We start from the raw sequence: 17870 nt of genomic DNA, 5'->3' as shown, positions 1-17870 counted from the left end.
GCTGGATATCAAGGGAAGTGTATTAAGACTAACACAAACGCCCAGTTAAATTCCTCGTTCCGGCTGGAAATCGAACCCAGGGCCTTCCGAGCCCAGTCCTAAGGGCTCCTAATTTGGGAGCGGGGGTTAGCGACCACGGAGCCCTAAGTGAGTCTGGCATTGCTTCCACTTACTTGTGCCAGGTTCCTTACTTCCATCTATCATATCTGACCTCGCTTGGTCAACTCTGGTTCTTTTACGACCCCAACTCTGTTAGGTTGCTAGTTCTAGGGAGTCTTTTATTTTCATACCCTTCGTGGCCCTTGTCTTTCTTTGGCCGATACGTTCATTTTTCGAAGTGTCGGATTCCTTCCTCTTTTTCTCTCTGATCAGTGTTAATACAGGATGGCTGCCTAGCTGTACTTGCTCATAAAACAATAATCACCACCACCTTCTGAACCAAAGGCCAGTATGCTTACTATTCAGCTTAATCCGGATGTTTAGCGAACATCGTGCGATTATCTTAAATTGAATTATTTTCATCGTTTACAGTTAACATTTCCGTTTTTAAATTAAACGAATGAAAATTCACCGCCTGTTTCCAGTTTTTAAGTCCGCCTCTGTGGTGTAGTAGTTAGTGTCGTCAGCTGCCACCCCCCGGGGGGCCGGGTTCGATTCCCACCTCAGCCATCCTCGAATTGGTGATCCATGGTTTCCCACTTCTCCTCCAGGCAATCTGCCGGGATGGTACCTAACTTCAGGCCACGCTGCTTCCTTCCCGCTTCCTTTGTATCCTTTCCCATCTTTCCATCCTTCCACAAGGTCCTTGTTCAGCATAGCAGGTGTGGCCGCCTGAGCGATGTACTGGTCCTCCTTCCCAGCTGTATCCCCGACCCAAAGTCTCGCGCTCCAGGACACTGCTCTTGAGGCAGTAGAGATGGGACCCCTCGCTGAGTCCGAGGGTAAAACCAACCCTGGAGAGTAAACAGCTAAAGAAAGGAAGAAAGAAAGTTTCCTATCTCATTGAAGCTCCATCTAACGACAAGGATAGGAATTGTGCCGGCTACCGAAGCCGTTCGCACTCCTTTGGGGCAATGATTAATAACTGATAGATGAAATGAGATGATATTGAAGAGTGTTGCTGGAATGAAAGATGGCAGAGAAGACAGGAGTACCCAGAGAAAAACTTGTCTCCTTCTCCTTTGTCCAGCACAAATCTGGCGTCGGGTGACCGGGATTTGAACCACAGAACCCACTGATTACAGAGAGGCGCTCTGTCACTTGACCACGGAGGCCTGTTGTTTGAAAATTAAGTACCATTTTGGATTATAGTTTCATATGAGAAACAAAAATGCTTTCGCACATTTTTTAAAGTATTAAGAGCAAATGTTCAAGGAAAAGCTGCATAAATTAACCAGCGATCATTGAACATGGTCCACTTCTCTCCTGTTAATACACAACGTCGTGTGAGCTGCAGACACATAGATATAAGAAGAAAATCTACTTTTCTGGAAAATAACAGACTTTCTTCAGCAAAACTGGCTGCTTAGATTCAATGTAATCACGTCGTGTTCTACTTTAATCTGGTGGGACTTTAAAGATAGTTTTGTCGTAGCAGTAAGTAATAACTAGGGGCCGAATTTAATTAAATAAAAATATAAAAATATGTAAGTAAATATGACGTACAAGGCTTTTAAATATGACCCCAAAATATAAGAATGTGATTTTGTAGATAAATTAATTTATGTATAAAAATGTGATATTACAGTTTAACTAATTCACATGTTATAGTTCCTGTCATGTAAGCATTACTCTTTCTGAGAGTAGTGATTTATATTCCTTTTCTAACTATTGGGTTCTATGCAGTGTTGCTAACCATACAGTTTAGGGACCCTACTTGCCGATACGACATCTTACAGTTACTGTTAATCCTGCAGGTTGGCACTATGTGACTTGCGAGATTATACGTACTGCCACTACCATATTGTGAAAATCACTAGTGTTACATTTACGGGTATAAGTAGAGCATATTTTCTTTATGTGTGCTGTTGTAAATCTGTTCGTGTTATACCAGCTAATTAGAATTGTCATGTTCCAATAATGCGTTCAATAACGTAGTTAGTGTTATATGACGAACATACGGCATTATTTCGTCCAATTCGTATGTATAGAATTAAATTAGTATGTATAAAGAACAAGGAAAATCAACAAGAAAAGATCACTTCAGTTGAAATGAAAGGAAATTTCGAATCAAATCAGTCGATACTGATCTGCATTTTAGGGCAGTCGCCCAGGTGGCAGATTCCCTCTCTGCTGTTTTCCTAGCCTTTTCTTAAATGATTTCAAAGAAATTAAAAATTTATCGAACATCTCGCTTGGTAAGTTATTCCAATCCCTAACTCCCCTTCCTATAAATGCATATTTGCCCAAATTTGTCCTCTTGAATTCCAGATTTATCTTCAAATTGTGATCTTTCCTGCTTTTAAAGACGCCACTCAAACTTATTCGTCTACTAATGTTATTCCACGCCATCTCTCCGCTGACAGTTCGGAACATACCATTTAGTCGAGCAGCTCGTCTTCTTTCTCGCAGTTCTTCCCAGCCCAAGCTTTGAAACGTTTTTGTAACGCTGCACGTTTGTCGCAAGTCATCCAGAACAAATAGAGCTGCTTTTCTTTGGATATTTTACAGTTCTTGATTCAAGTAATTCTGGCGAGGATCAAATACACTGGAACCATACCAGAGACTTTTATACCCTCTCCTTTACATCCTTACTACAACCCCTAAATATCCTCATAACCATGTGCAGAGATCTGTAGCCTTTATTTACAGTCCCATTTATGTGATCACCCCAAAGAAGATCTCTCCGTATTTTAACACCCAGATGATCCCCAAAGGGAACTTTCACCCCATCAACGCACTAATTAAAACTGAGAGGACTTTTCCTATTTGTAAAACTCACAACCTGACTTTTAACCACGTTTATCATCATACCTAACCTAACCTAACCTAACCTTGTCTTGTCACAACTTTGGTACGGTTTGCAGACTTAGCCTTTGTGTATTCTTATTGACTTACACCTTATGTCTTTCATTACAGTGTGGTTTCACGTAATTCCGTCAAGTAACAGGAAGTTTCAGGAAGGGAGCTGAATTATGTGCACCAGGCAAACACAGAAGAATACAGTTATAGGAGGAATGTTTTCTTTCAACCTCCGTTGGGCTATAAAAAGACTCATTGACATAAAAATATTATTTTAACGCTAAAAGTTTAGTAGTTTCATACTTTTCCACACAATCGCCAAAACGATTTAGGCATTTGCCGTATCGTGACACCAGCTTTCCGATGACCCCTGCAAGGAAGTCTGCCGTCAGTGAGGTAATGTGCGTCTGAACAGCCCCCTGTTCCATAAAAAGTCCACCGAGCAAACACCTTTACGGTGCCTAAAAAGACTGTAGCCATTGTTTTCCTGTTGCTCAGTGTCACTTTGAACTTTCTTACCTTGTTTGGAGAAGGACGCATCTAATGCTTAGACTGGTCTTAGGTTTTTGGAGTGTCGTACAGGATACAAGTTTCATCGCCAGTAACGATAGACTCTGAAAGCTCTTCCCTCTCGCTATGGTAACACGTGAGAAACGTTACAGCCCACTCCATCCTTGCCTGTTGCTCACGGTAAAACTTTCTGTCAAATTTATTGTACAATAATTTAATTTTATAAAATTTATATTGCTCATGGTCAAATTCAAGTTTTATAAAACCTTTGATAAAACTTTTCATAAAATAGGACATGTTCTATTCCGTAAAATTAATTTTACGAAACGAACCAATCAGCGAAGCTGACGTCACGATGATGCTGGCGCTACGTCGTGAGAAGATTGTGAAGCTCGATTGTAAACGAACACTTCTTTCTAAAATGGCAGGATCCGGGTGGACTAAGGATACTGTTAGTGTTTTACTGGATGAATACCAGAAATATCCTTGTTTGTACGAAGTTAAAACGCCACTTTACCACAACAGAAATGCAAGAAGAGAGACAGAAAACACAATCGCCGAATTCCTATATGAATGCTGGTCTTCTAACCTCAACTAATTTTCGACCAAGGACAGCAATCCTCTACCTTCTTCTCTTCTTTTGATCCAATCCCGAGTCTAGCATTTCCTGGCATTTCTTTTCTTCCTTGTTACCACTGTACAACATATAATTGCTGCTAAAGAAGCAAGTTCTGCTTTGTTTGTTGGAGTTATACTCTCAAACACACTGTAAGTTGAACAGCTGATTCTTGGTTTAGAAGTTTATCGATAGATGGCAGCACATACACATCTTCGTTCAGAAGTGAGTTCATAGATGGCAATTCTGATGCTTCCACAGATTTTATAAAATAATTTTACCGTGAGCAATACAACTTGTTTTCACAACATTTTTATAAAATTAATTGTACAACAAATATTACGAAACATTTTACCGTGAGCAATATGCATTACGTTTTGTGATCATCAGTCAACATTGCTGGAACACAACGTGAACAACGTTTCCGGTATCCTAACTAATGAGTCATAACTGAGTACAGAAAAGTCCTTGAAATATCTCGGATTGCTGTAGGAAGTTCACTGATCGTAAACCTCCAATTGTGGCGGACAAACGCGAACTTCAAGAGACTGTCCAGACGTTCATTACTTCACTGGCGGCAGACTTCTTTTCAGGGAGCATGGGAAAGCTGGTGTCACGATTCTGCAAATGCCTAAATCGTTTTGGCGATTATGTGGAAAAAATGAGTATGGAACAAGTAAACTTTCAGTGACAAAATCATTTTTATGACGATGTGTACTTTTTTAGGCCTATAGCCCATCGAAGTTAAAAAAAAGCAGCCCCGTTGTGCGTACTTCCAAATAAATAAACAAATATACGACATTAAATTGAGAGAGAGAGAGAGAGAGAGAGAGAGAATGAGAATTTCCTTAATTCCTCGCCACCGGGCGAGTTGTCTGTGCGGTTAGGGTCGCGCAGCTGTGAGTTTGCATCCGGCAGGTAGTGGATTTGAACCCCACTGTCGGCAGCCCTGAAGATGGTTTTCCGCTGTTTGCCATTTTCACACCAGGCAAATGCTGGGGCTGTACCTTACGGCCATGGTCACTTCCTTCCCATTCCTAGGCCTTTCCTGCTTCATCGTCGCCATATGACCTATCCGCATCGGTGCGACGTAAAGCAAACAGGAAAAAAAAAACTCGCTGAGCTTGAAAACCGACTTATTTATGAATAGGCCTATCTTGATTGATAATTTACTTGATTATTTACCTCAAAAGTCCGACTCACTGAGATAATAGTCTGGATTGAGGCCTTCGGTTCAGAGAGTCCCGGATTCGATTCCCGTCCGGGTCGGCGGTTTTAATCGCGTGTGATTAATTCTTCTGGCTCGGAGACTGGGTTTTTGTGTTTGCCCGAAGACTTTCATCTTCATATTTAGACAACGCACTATTGTACCAACCACCACAGAAACTCGCAATAGTGATTTCATCGCTCCATATAGGGTTGGCGTCTGGAAGGACATTCGGCCGTAAAACAGGGCCAAATCCACATGCGCGGCGCAGTTCGCACCCACGACCCCACAGATGTGGGAAAAGCGGAAGATGAACATGATGAAGATTATGATGATCACCTTCAAACGCCATTTTCAATGCAAGATCCATTTACATTATTGTATAGAAGGGAGCCTCCATTTTTGATACATTGAGGTTATTTTGTTGATGGTTGTCTCTCGTGATTTCAATATGACAATTGAAGTTGGCAGCAGTAATGAGACATTAAAAACAGAATAGGGCGGCAATATTTGTTTCTTAGTGTATAGCCTTACGTTACAAATAGAGGATTGTGGCGGCGATTAGTAAATTCACAAAGGCTTGCAGACTCAACGCTGCAAGGCATACCAGTCTGTAATGCAGATGTACGTTTGAGAGGATGTAGTAAAATGGTGTACAGGAGTACCATGACTCTACAGAGCATCACTTAATAGGTATTATGTAATGTGAGATTACAGCATTTCCGTGCAAATGGTTATTAGGACTTTCTGTTTCAGCATGACGCAGCTGTGATCGCACAGAGAGCCGTGAGTTACCTGCTCAAGCATGACGTGATGAGCTTCTTGGGCGGTATTCCCACCTCCGAGATGTATACATCCGAGCAATGGGACCTCCCCAACGCGTGGCCACCACTACAAGTGATAATAATCCAGGGGCTCGCCCGCACCCATCAGCCCAATGCTACCAACCTGGCGTACGATCTCGCTCACAGATGGGTGCTTTCGAACTACAAGGGCTTCCAGGACACCGGCGAAATGTTCGAGAAGGTAAGAAATTTACTTACGTCATAAGTGGACTTCAGATTGTTAGGCAATGATAGGTTAGAATGTTCACAAATTTAGTTATTAGGAAGTGTCGACTAGCCCATTCTTCAGTTGTGTAGTAACAGTAACATAAATTGTAGGGGTTTTGTTGGGCCGTGCCCCTAATGTTTATGCATTTCACATAACATAAAACCCTGAGATTTGCTGATGATATTGTTATTTTATCTGAGACTCCAGAAGACCTGGAGAAATTGCTGAATGATATGGACATAGCTTTGGGTAAGGAGCACGAGATGAAAATAAATAAGTTCAAAACAAAAGTAATGGAGTGTAGTCGAACCTTCGTTCGATGATGCAGGCAAAATTAGATGAAGAAATAAAGACTTAAAGGGAAGTGGATGGATATTGTGACTTAGTAGTAAAATAACTAACAACGACAGAAGTCAGCACATGGAATTAAAACACGCAAGCAAGGAAGAGCTTTTTTAAGAAAAGAAATTTTGCTCACTTCGGACATTGATATAAAAATTAGAAAGATTTCTTGAAGTGAAACATCGACGATAACTAGCTCACAAAGAAAGAGAACGGAAGCTTTTGAAATGTGGTGTTACAGAAGAATGCTGTGCTGCTCCATGGCTAAGTTGCTAGCCTGCTGGCCTTTGGTCACAGAGCTCCCGGATTCGATTCCCGGTAGGGTCTGGAATTTTAATCGTAATTGGTAAATTTCCCTGGCACGGGGACTGGGTGTATGTGCCGTCTTCATCACCATTTCATCCTCATCATGACGCGCAGGTCGTCTACGGGGGTCAAATCAAAAGACCTGCACCAGGCCTCTGCAGAACCCACCCGATATTTCATTTGCACAGAAGAATGATGAAGGTGAGAAGGATAGATCGAATCACGAATGAAGAGATTGTGAATCTAATTGGTGAGAGGGGATTGATTTGGCTAAATTTGACTGAATGATAGGACACATCTTAGTACATCCAGGAGTTGTGCAGTTGGTTTCTCAGGGAAATGTAGGTGGTAAGAACGCTAGGGGTAGAGAAAGGTATGAATATGACAAGCAGATTAGAGGAGATGTAAGATTCAGCAGTTCCATAAAAATTTTAGCACAGGATACGGTGGCATGGAGGGCTGCGACAAACCAGTCTATGAACTGATGACTCAAACAACAACATAACCGTTGTGTAGGGTAGTGTCTATTTATTATCCGCTTTAATAAGTTCGCATTCTGACCTATTACTGCGTAAAAATTCGCAGTCTTGTCACAAGTCTGTACAGAGTCCTCCCCATTCAACAGACGTTATGCATGAGTTTAATAAATGATGGATGAATGAATGTTGTCATCCTACAGCTACGGAACACCAGCAACTGAGAAAGAAACATTCCATCCATTGGACCCTGACCCCTTACTTGCAATTTAACAATTAACTTCATTGAGGAGGGATAACAACAACAATACAACAAAACCAATACTCACTATACTAATTACCACACTTGACAAATTCTTGGCTAACACATTCATAGCTCAAACTTAGCTATCCAGCCGTAGTTTGCTGTATATGTATTGCAGCATCTTGCATAAATATGTATAAATTTCTAATTACAATTAATCACTTACTGAGATTACTAGGCTTCCACCATTCTTTGCTCATCACCCTAATAATTAAATAGCCATTTTGAGCTGGAAAGACTTGGGAAAAAGGAGACGAGTTGCTCGACTAAGTGGTATGTTCCGAGCTGTCAGTGGAGAGATGGTGTGGAATGACATTAGTAGACGAATGAGTTTCAGTGGTGTCTTCAAAAGTAGGAAAGGTCACAGTATTAAGATAAAGTTGAAATTCAAGGGGACAAATTGGGGCAAATATTCCTCTATAGGAAAGAGCGTTAGGGATTATAATCACTTACCAAGGGAGATGTTCAATAAATTTCTAATTTCTTTGCAATCATTTAAGAAAACGCTAGGAAAACAGATAGGGAATCTGTCACCTGGGCGACTGCCCTAAATGCAGATCAGGTTTGATTGATTGTTTGTTTGTTTGTTTGTTTGTCGTTCACTACTATTGAACAATTTCCTTCTAACCGTTAGTTTCTTTACAGGATTCCAGCAAGTGTAATTCTTACCTATGTTCACTGCAGAGAAAGCACCTTACTGCATCCTCTTCCATTATCCACCCCTAATTTTTACATTTCTATCATCCACCAGATCGAACCTCATGCTTCTATTTACATTCACAACATTCATGCTCGTACCCTGATTCATCCAATTGAATTATGAGAGGGTCGCCATGCCCCTACATTCGGACACCAACCAATGTCTTCAAATAAAGAAAGAGACATATGTAACGGCCGCTAGTGAGAATCCCGTTTGGCCAAAAGAAGTCTGTGTCCTTAGCCGTTCGTGTCCAGAGTTCAGAGGCAGGGGCGTGGTATAATTGAAGCCAGGGCCCGATAACTGGTCGCGGCCCAGTGGTAGAGAAACACTGTTCTACAGATGATTTGTATGCAGTGTACTAACCTGGGCAAAGTACGTCATCAGAACCAATTTGCCTTGAGTGCTATGCCTCGTGCAACCCTCTCGTAGTGGCCTGCGTTCCTGACAGGTCTTCTCTATTAGAAATATATCAACCGGGCGAGTTGGCCGTGCGGTTAGGGGCGCGCGGCTCTGAGCTTGCATCCGGGAGATAGTGGGTTCGAATCCCGCTGTCGGCAACTCTGAAGATGGTTTTCCGTGGATTTTCACTTTCACTCCAGGCAAATGCTGGGGCAGTATCTTAATTAAGACCACGGCCACTTCCCTCCCACTCCTAGGCCTCTCCCATCCCATCGTCACCATAAGCAAGACCTATCTATGTAGGTGCGACGTAAAGCAAATAAAAAAAAAATGTATCATTTTGTTTCAGTATAACGCACAATATCCTGGAGGTTCTGGATTCTACGGGGAATATCAACCACAATCCGGGTTTGGCTGGACCAACGGGATAATACTAGAGTTACTGTCGACCTACGGTGGAAAATTGAAGGCTAAAATCAGGTCAGTGTAGATCACCTTACATTTTCTAGTGTCTGAAGATATCTCTTTTCAGTTCCACCTCAATTTTTAACGGTTAGGTTCTGAAGATGATCGAGATCAGCTACCGAGAATGAAGAATTACCTGCAATCTGTATAAAAATCGACAGGGCGAGTTGGCCGTGCGGTTACAGGCGCGCAGCTGTGAGCTTGCATCCGGGAGAGAGTGGGTTCGAATCCCAATGTCGGCAACCCTGAAGATGATCTTCCGTGGTTTCCCATTTTCACTCCAGGCTACGGCTTCTTCCTTCTCACTCCTAGCCCTTTCCTATCCCATCGTCGCCGTAAGACCTGTCTATGTCGGTGCGACGTACAGCCACTAGCAAAAAGTATAAAAATCGGTCACATGTGATAAGAATACTGGGCTTCGAAGAAGCAGCAATTCAGAAAGGAGTGAAGTGGTGGTGATTGCTTTAAGAGGAAATACAACTTGGCAGCCAAACACTAATCAGAGAGAAAAATGAAGGGATCCGACACTTCGAAAAATGAAGGTTTCGGCTAAACAAAGACAAGGGCCACAAAGGTCGTGAAAATGAGGTTCCCTGGGCCTCGATACCAAATACCGTCCGCGTCGGATAAGAACGAGTCGACCAAGGGAGGCCGGATAGGATGGATGAAAGAGAGGAGCCTGGCACAAGTTAGTGGAAGCGATGCCAGGACTCAGCTAGGGCCCTGTACTCGCCAACCCACGCTCCCTAGCTGAGAGTCCCTGGGGTCCCTACTAGTCGCCTCTCACGGCATTTTTAGATGTAAAGAGCTTTCTCTTTTTATTGAAGGCTATCTTTGTCTGGTTATTCTGCTGACCGAATCTCTTATTTCGGTTATCAGCTGTTATTTTGCTTCCTAAGTTACTTCAACGTTACTGAGCTGGTTTCCACGCAGTTATCTTTATTTTTTGTTGCTTACTCATCACCATTACTTTTTTGTCTGAATTTATTTGCATATTATGTCCATATGTCAAAGTAATGTCCATTACTTCCAGCATTGTAGTTAATCGTTCTTCACTCTCCGCTGGTACTGCTATGTCGTCATCAAAACGAATTGCGTATTTCCTTGAATCTTCCGCCTTTTTTCCTAGCTTCTCCCTTGTTTCATCCAGAGCTTTCTGGATGTATCCGTTGAACAGCTCAGGTGAGAGGGCACATTCTCGTCTTACACCCTGTCTTATGTTTGCTCCTTGTTGTTTCCCACCTCAGTTTATCACCGCCACTTCTTCTTTGTACAGACTCCAAATAACATTTCCCACAAAATACAAATTAATGAATGTAAATCTAAGCACATATTGGGGCTTGAGTCCATGCGTGCATTCTTTGCTGACTTGTAAGCATAACTGCTTGGGGCAAGCAAGCCTGAAGTAGAATTTGTACTCATTTGGTAACTAAATTCTAGTGTTTGTTTCTCTGTTGTAGAACGTCCAGGGAAATTCCACGCAAGATGGCTCACAGACGAGGCAGAACCCACAACTTTTGAACCAGCAACTGAAGACGCCTTGCAAATGTCCGCTAATGGTGCAACACCCTGGTCGATATTTTAGGACGAGACTAATTAAGATGATCTGGGGTTAACTCAACGACGTGATGGGAAGACTTTCGTGATTTTACAGTTTAACATTAGATGATTTTTAAGCAATAATTTCTTCGTACCTCGATCAACTTGATCATTGTTTAACCCAGTGTCTTAGTGCGATTTTAAATAGCAGTTGATGTGTGCTCTTGAAGTACTTCCGGGCCAACGCCTCTCGCTCCAGAAGCAATATTTATGGTTCGTAAGTACCTGTTATTTTTACAACAAGCGTTCAGGATCGCAGTCCTTCAAAAGTAGGAAATGAATTTAATTCCTTTATAGCGAATTCTATTTCAAATGTCCGTATAATTGAAATCCTGGAACGAATACAACTCATAATTCAGTTAATATTTCATCTACCAGGAACTATGAATTCAGCTAGGAAATGAGAGATATATTCAGGATAGGAACTAAGAAAATTTATCAGCTTTCATTCAAGGTGACGGATAAAATTTTGTTTTATGGTGACTTTCAGATTCGTCCTGAAGTGTCTTGTGCTTAATTACATGATATTATGTTGTTCACTCACTGTTGTTCGTAGTGCATAATCGTCTTAAATCCTACCCAGTGGTTTAGAAATTGCTCTACTTTAGGTTTTTGAACGTCTTTGTACGTCTCTATGCTTGTTGATGTTTTACGTGGCTGGTTCTTTATTCCCTTTCATATCTTCTTATTTGGTTCTGCATTTCACTTACACTAATAATGGTTAGCACGAACTACAAGCATTTAACTGTATATGTGGCCGGGCTGAGTGGTTCAGACGGTTAAGGCGCTGGCCTTCTAACCCCAACTTGGCAGGTTCGATCCTGGCTCAGTCCGGTGGTATTTGAAGGTGCTCAAATATGACAGCCCCGTGTCGGTAGATTTACTGGCACGTAAAAGAACTCCTGCGGGCGTTTCCGAACACCTTAAAAAGTAGTTATGGGACGTAAAACAAATAACATTATTATTATTATTATTATTATTATTATTATTATTATTATTAACTGTATATGTCTTCTGTTTAATGTCTTTCGTATAGACGTTTCCTCTATATGTCTTAAACGTTGTCTGTAACCTTATGAAAAACGAACAATGAGCATTCTCTTATAAAGAAATTGAAGGAACCTAATAATTTTTCCTCATCTGGGAGACTTCTGTTATTGGGAAAGCGGTTACCCAATCAAACCGAAAATTTATAACACGCATTATGTACACATTCACCCCCGTAAATGAAACTGATTACTGTAACTACTTCCAGATTTTTGGAAATTATCTGGCCCCATAGCTAAGTCGTCAGTATGCTGGCCTTTGATCTAAGGGATGCTGGATACGATTCCCAGTCGGGTTGGAGTTTAACACTAATAGGTTTATTCCTCTGGCTCTTAGGGGTGGGTGTTGATGCCGTCTTCATCATTAGAATTCAGATTGGTACGCGCCTTATTCTCGCCTCCGCACATGTCTCCTATGGGGCCTAAACTTCAAAAACCTGCTCCAGGCCTATTATTATTATTATTATTATTATTATTATTATTATTTTCCCTTTTTTCATCGCAGTTTTCACAGTACTGCTTCAATATATAGCATTGATTTTTCAAACTTGTACGGTACTTATTTGCGTATTTCGGGCCAGACCTATTTTGCAAGTACACGAACACTGCGTGTAGCTATTTCCGCACATTCCATACCTTAAACATTTTCACTGTTTTTTATTCCTTTACATATAGACGCTAGGGCAGTAGATAAGTGAGGGAACAGAAACGTAAAGTTACAATACGTGTCGAACTGGTCGTGTTAACTGGACTTCGGAACCCTTATTTTCTCCTTGTCAACACAGTACAATTGTGTATAGTCTTCGAAAGTAATTTGTCCACCTTTTAACACAGTTTATTGAGTCGGACACCCCCAGTTCTATTATTGGCGAAGAGATAGAGCAAACAGGCGGGGGCGTTTCGAATGTGAGACGAGCCCGCCTGCCAAATACAAGTTCCGGCCCCCTCAAATACAGTGAGTTCCTCTCAACGATTGGGCGGCAAGCGCGCCCATCTCACCTGCCTGCCTTATTTAATGGCTTATAAAGTACAAAGAATTCCTAATTTTTTGGTACAAGGAAGGGTTTAATTCTTGCTTTCTCTGCTCCATAAGCTTCAGAATCTAATACCCCACAAGGAAACATTGCAAAACTAAAGAATGCAATGAAACTTGCCTCACAGTGTGGCATATGATACCATGCATCCTTGAATTCTGCTTCATGTCATGGAAACGATGATTCATTTTCAGAGGATAATGATATGAGAATAGGGATAGTAACACAGTGAATTATTATTCCTTATAAACTATGCACTTTTCATCAGCAATACTGTATTAAATAGTGAGCTACGAACAATAATGTACTACTTTTTTAAAATTTGGAGCGATTACAATAGCTCTATATCACATCATGCTTCATTACTTCGGAATCTGTAAATATATTTTGTTGTTGGTGCGTCTTTATACGAAACTTCGTATCCCCAAGCAGCTTATGTAAACACCAAAACATAATCTACTAAGTTATACAGAATTATTTACATGCAATTTCTTTCCTCTAGAAAAAAAAAATTTTGCACAGAGGTCCCCAAATCCAGATTTATTTCGAAAAAGCCTCTTCATTGGGACCACAGTGGGAATACCTGCACCCTTACATGTTAGGGTCTACTGCACGCAAATTTACACCTTCATAGGCGGTTTAGCCTTTAACAGACATTTTTCTTAGCAGAGGACAGAGGAACCTACTACTACTACTACTACTACTACTACTACTACTACTACTACTACTACTACGTCATGTTCCTTCCTAGAATAGTCAACATAATGGTCTTCAGTTTAGAGGGGGCCAGGTCGTTCCTCAGACAGACTGGGAAAAATATGTATATGTGAATAAGCCCATTAGTACTTAGAAGTGTGGATCTGCCTTCCTTTGTGCCCATGTTTCTTTCATTCTTTTACTGTAGGCTTCCTTTCTGTCTTCAGACCAGGTTGTTCCAGTCTCTTCTTTGGTCTTTCCTCGTGCTCAACATGCCATTTGTGAACTTTAGATCCGAAGATTACCCTGCTTTGGACACTTTCAGGTGTAATTCCTGCCTGTTTCACATCGGTTTTGATTTTGTCAGTCCATTCGACTATTCGTTTTTTAAGGCTCTCTGCAAGGATTCTTTTAATATGTTCATAGAATCTTGACACGCGTTTACTGATGTCGCTGTGAATATTGGCGTAAGTTATTGCTTGATTGCTTGATTTTCTGTCTACCTCTGCCCGTCGGCGAGTTTTCGGCCTAGAATTTTTATTAAGATTTGGCGTTACTTTTCCTCAGTGCTTTCAATGTCTGCTTTCCTATTCAAAATTAGCGTTTTTGATCTATAAAGACATAATTTCTGTATTATAATGTCTTAATTTTGTGTTCTTGGAGATGTATCTTTTGTTTTAGATATTTTGGGTTTGTCAGTATGCAGCTTCCATCTTTTGGAATCTAATTTCATTGGCTTGTGTTTCGAGTCCATTTTCCTGAATTGCTTCACAGAGAAATTTAAATTGTGATACTCGTTTAATTTTGGAATATTTCATGTCATGAATATTGGTCCTTGTTTGTAGCAGCTCATGTATTCTGTATTGTCAAAAGATGTGTGAAGGCCGACTTTTTCCTCAATTTCTTTCAGGAGTTTAATCTGATTTTGGGCTGTTGAAATGTCTGGGGTTAATATTCCGTGGTTGTCTGCGAATGCTAGGCAATCTATTGCTAATTTTCCTCTGCCTAAAGTTTTTGGTTGGTGAATTTTGAGGACTAATTTCTGTTTGCACCATTCTTGTAAATTTGTTTTGGAAATTTACTCTTAAATTGACCATTCTCTCAGTTTGAGGACTGGATGTTTGTGTCATCACCTATATCTCTGCAACACTACACTTTACCACGACAACACACAGAGTTCAACAATAATAAAATTAAAAACAGTTCAGAATTTTAACAGAATTTTAATAGAAGAAGTTTTAGTCACCGATAAGATTATAGTTTAATCATAAGACGGTTTTCCATTAGCATTTTTATATATTGTATCACTTTTCACATTTTTATGTTCCGAATTTTAATAACTGACTAAACGTTTTACTTCCAGTTTTAATTTAGTTGTATTGTTGATGATTGTGTGTAGGCTGAAGATGCCCTTAATTGAAGGCGAAACATGTCCCATGTAACTAAGAATCTATTAATGTAACCACTATAAGTGAAAATATAAGTACTGAATAGGTGGAACAAATTAAAACACCTTTATTATTGTTGAACTGTAAAATTTTCAATACGGACCTAAAATGAGGTTTATAATATGTAAAATAAACACACAGAGTTCCAACATACAGCAGATGCCGCCAACACTGGTCGGATCACCTGCCTTACTAACACTCAACCAGGCTAGCGATAGACACATTCAATTATTGTTTATTTTCACTGTGTATTCCCAAAAATTGGACTTCCCTTGCAATGTTTAAGTTATTTAAATAAAACGCCCAACTCTTCCAAAATATGTCAGTAAGAAATATCCCTAAAACTCTTAAAGGATGGGATAAATATTCACTGAAAAAATATCTTTGCTTACCACTCGACACAACCGACACAATGCTCCGCAATCATACTAAATTCAGAAATCCTGAAATTTTCGCAACTTCCTACGGCAGATGAATTCCTTCGGTGGGCTCAGTGGCTCAGATGGTTGAGGTGCTTGCTTTCTGACCCCAACTTGACAGGTTCGATCTGGTTCAGGCCGTTGTTATTTCAAGGTTCTCACGTGCGTAAGCCTCGTGTCGGTAGATTTACTGGCATGAAAAAGTACTCCTGTGAGGTGAAATTTTGGCACGTCTGCGTTTCCGGAAACCGTAGAAGTAGTCAGTTGGACGTAAAGCCAATGACATTACTATTATTGTTACCGGGGTTTACAGAGAGGTGAAAGAAGGTGCGGTCTATCTACGATATCAAAATTCATATAAAACTTTAAAATAACATAACTTAACATCATTCTTCACTTAGTGGAAACAACTGTGTTTCAGGTACAGTGACAATTTTTAAATAAGAATAGAAAACCCCAAAATAAGGAATTTAACACTTTGGGACTTGAAAATGAAAACCTACAACCTGTTTTCCAGTCATTGACTGGGTCAGGGATGGAATAAATGAAGCAGATAGAGGCTTTTAGTACGATGGGGTCGCCACTCCCAAAGTGATATATTAATGACTGATAGATGCTATGAAATGAGAATGGAGAGTGTTGCTGGAATGAAAGATGACAGGGAAAAACGGAGTACCCGGAGAAAAACCTGTCCCGCCTCCGCTTTGTCCAGCACAAATCTCACATGGAACGACCGGGATTTGAACCACGGTATCCAGCGGTGAGAGGCCGACGCGCTGCCGTCTGAGCCACGGAGGCTCTACTTTGGGACATCAAGACCCTAATTTAAAAATTTACAATGTCGCCAATGTAGCGTTTACTTTGACACAAGGTTCCAGAGCACTTTGCTCCAATCGTTACAATTTACAGCCTTCCAGAGGCACCTCTCAATATTACAGTAATCTCAGCAATCTCAGAAAAGAGCTTACAAGCTCTCCAACTTCAACCAAGGAGGCTGTGCTCCCAATTTCTTACAGCCTACTCAAGGCAACATTACACGAGAAAATCATACCATTTCTGGCCTCTCTAAGCCCAACCTACAATTTACAATTTTTTTTACACAGTGGTATCTCTTACCTAAACTACTGGGCCTTCGTGGAAAAGAACAGGTTAAATTACTGGCCCAAACACGAAATGTATGGAGGCGTACACTTGCGCTCCTTGAAAACCAAGTTTAAAACCCTAATTGGGCTCGCGGCTCGATGATGCAGAGGCTAATCCCACACTTCTGAGGTGACTAGAAGGAAGGTTAATTAATGTTTTACAGGAAGAGAAACAGTTATAAAATCGTAGTCACCTCGAGATAAATTCAAGGGGAACTCGAGAGGGGAAACGCACTCTCTATCCCCGATTTACAGTTTGTAAGACTTTATGAAATTTTACATGAAAAGGAAGACGATTACATTTTAGAAATCAAACGGTTACATAGTTAATGCTTAGAAACTTCCCCTCGAGCAAGTTGACGGAGATATCTGCAGAGATAGAAAACTGGTGGCCATTACCTGGGCTGATGTACTGCCTGCCGAAGGATGAGACACCCGGCCTCCTGTCTTCACACACACACACACACACACACACTCAGCACTTCGACGATCAATAAGACAAGGTAGCTTGAAAAAGCAGCAGCTTATATACCCGAGCGGATGGTTCGAGAAAGCTCTGGACTAAATACGGACACACCCTCTCATTTTATTGGATAGTTTTGGCCAGATTCGAAAGCTGGAGGGACGAGAAGGAAGTGTTGCAAACCTTGAAATATCAAAATAAATGAAAGTTAATTTAGTTGATAAAACATAAGAACACAAAAATTCTTCAATTCACTAGTTCTTCCACCGTGCACCAGAGTGCATGACCAGAGTTTTTGTAAGGACATGTATGGAAAAAAGCTCAAACTTCTTGCTGTACACCAAAACAAAATGAATTAATCCAGTCAGTTTAGGAAACATTATACTAACACAATACTCTGTTATTTATGAGTGACATCTTCCGATTAATGTTCCAACTTCATGTTTTAGCTGTTTCAAGATTTGTATGAGAGATAGCGTTCCTTAAGGATCTTCTTTTAAATGTGCGGTGTTGAGTGTACCTCTCGGTACAATTATTATTATTATTATTATTATTATTATTATTATTATTATTATTATTATTATTTATTCGCTAATCGGTAGGGACCGCGATAAGTTTCGTTATATATTCTGGCGTTTACTCTGTTTTCGATTGATCCAGTAGGTTTTCATCACCTCGCTGTGT

General features: G+C 40.6%; 1 protein-coding gene across 1 annotated transcript in view; it reads left to right on the top strand.

Annotated features, from left to right (window-relative positions):
- The window catches only part of LOC136872806 (trehalase), a 53588-nt gene extending 42139 nt beyond the window's left edge, over positions 1-11449 (top strand). The window contains exons 5-7 of the mRNA XM_067146645.2: positions 6051-6320; positions 9224-9354; positions 10800-11449. Coding sequence (XP_067002746.2) covers positions 6051-6320; positions 9224-9354; positions 10800-10860 — 462 coding nt within the window. The 3' untranslated portion in view covers positions 10861-11449. The remainder of the gene's footprint in view (positions 1-6050; positions 6321-9223; positions 9355-10799) is intronic.
- Positions 11450-17870: the final 6421 nt, after the last annotated feature.

Source organism: Anabrus simplex, chromosome 4 (assembly GCF_040414725.1).
Source record: "Anabrus simplex isolate iqAnaSimp1 chromosome 4, ASM4041472v1, whole genome shotgun sequence".
In the NCBI taxonomy this organism is placed as follows: Eukaryota; Metazoa; Arthropoda; class Insecta; order Orthoptera; family Tettigoniidae; genus Anabrus; species Anabrus simplex.
The sequence above is the reverse complement of the archived record's forward strand: the minus strand, read 5'-3'. Positions and strand labels throughout refer to the sequence as shown.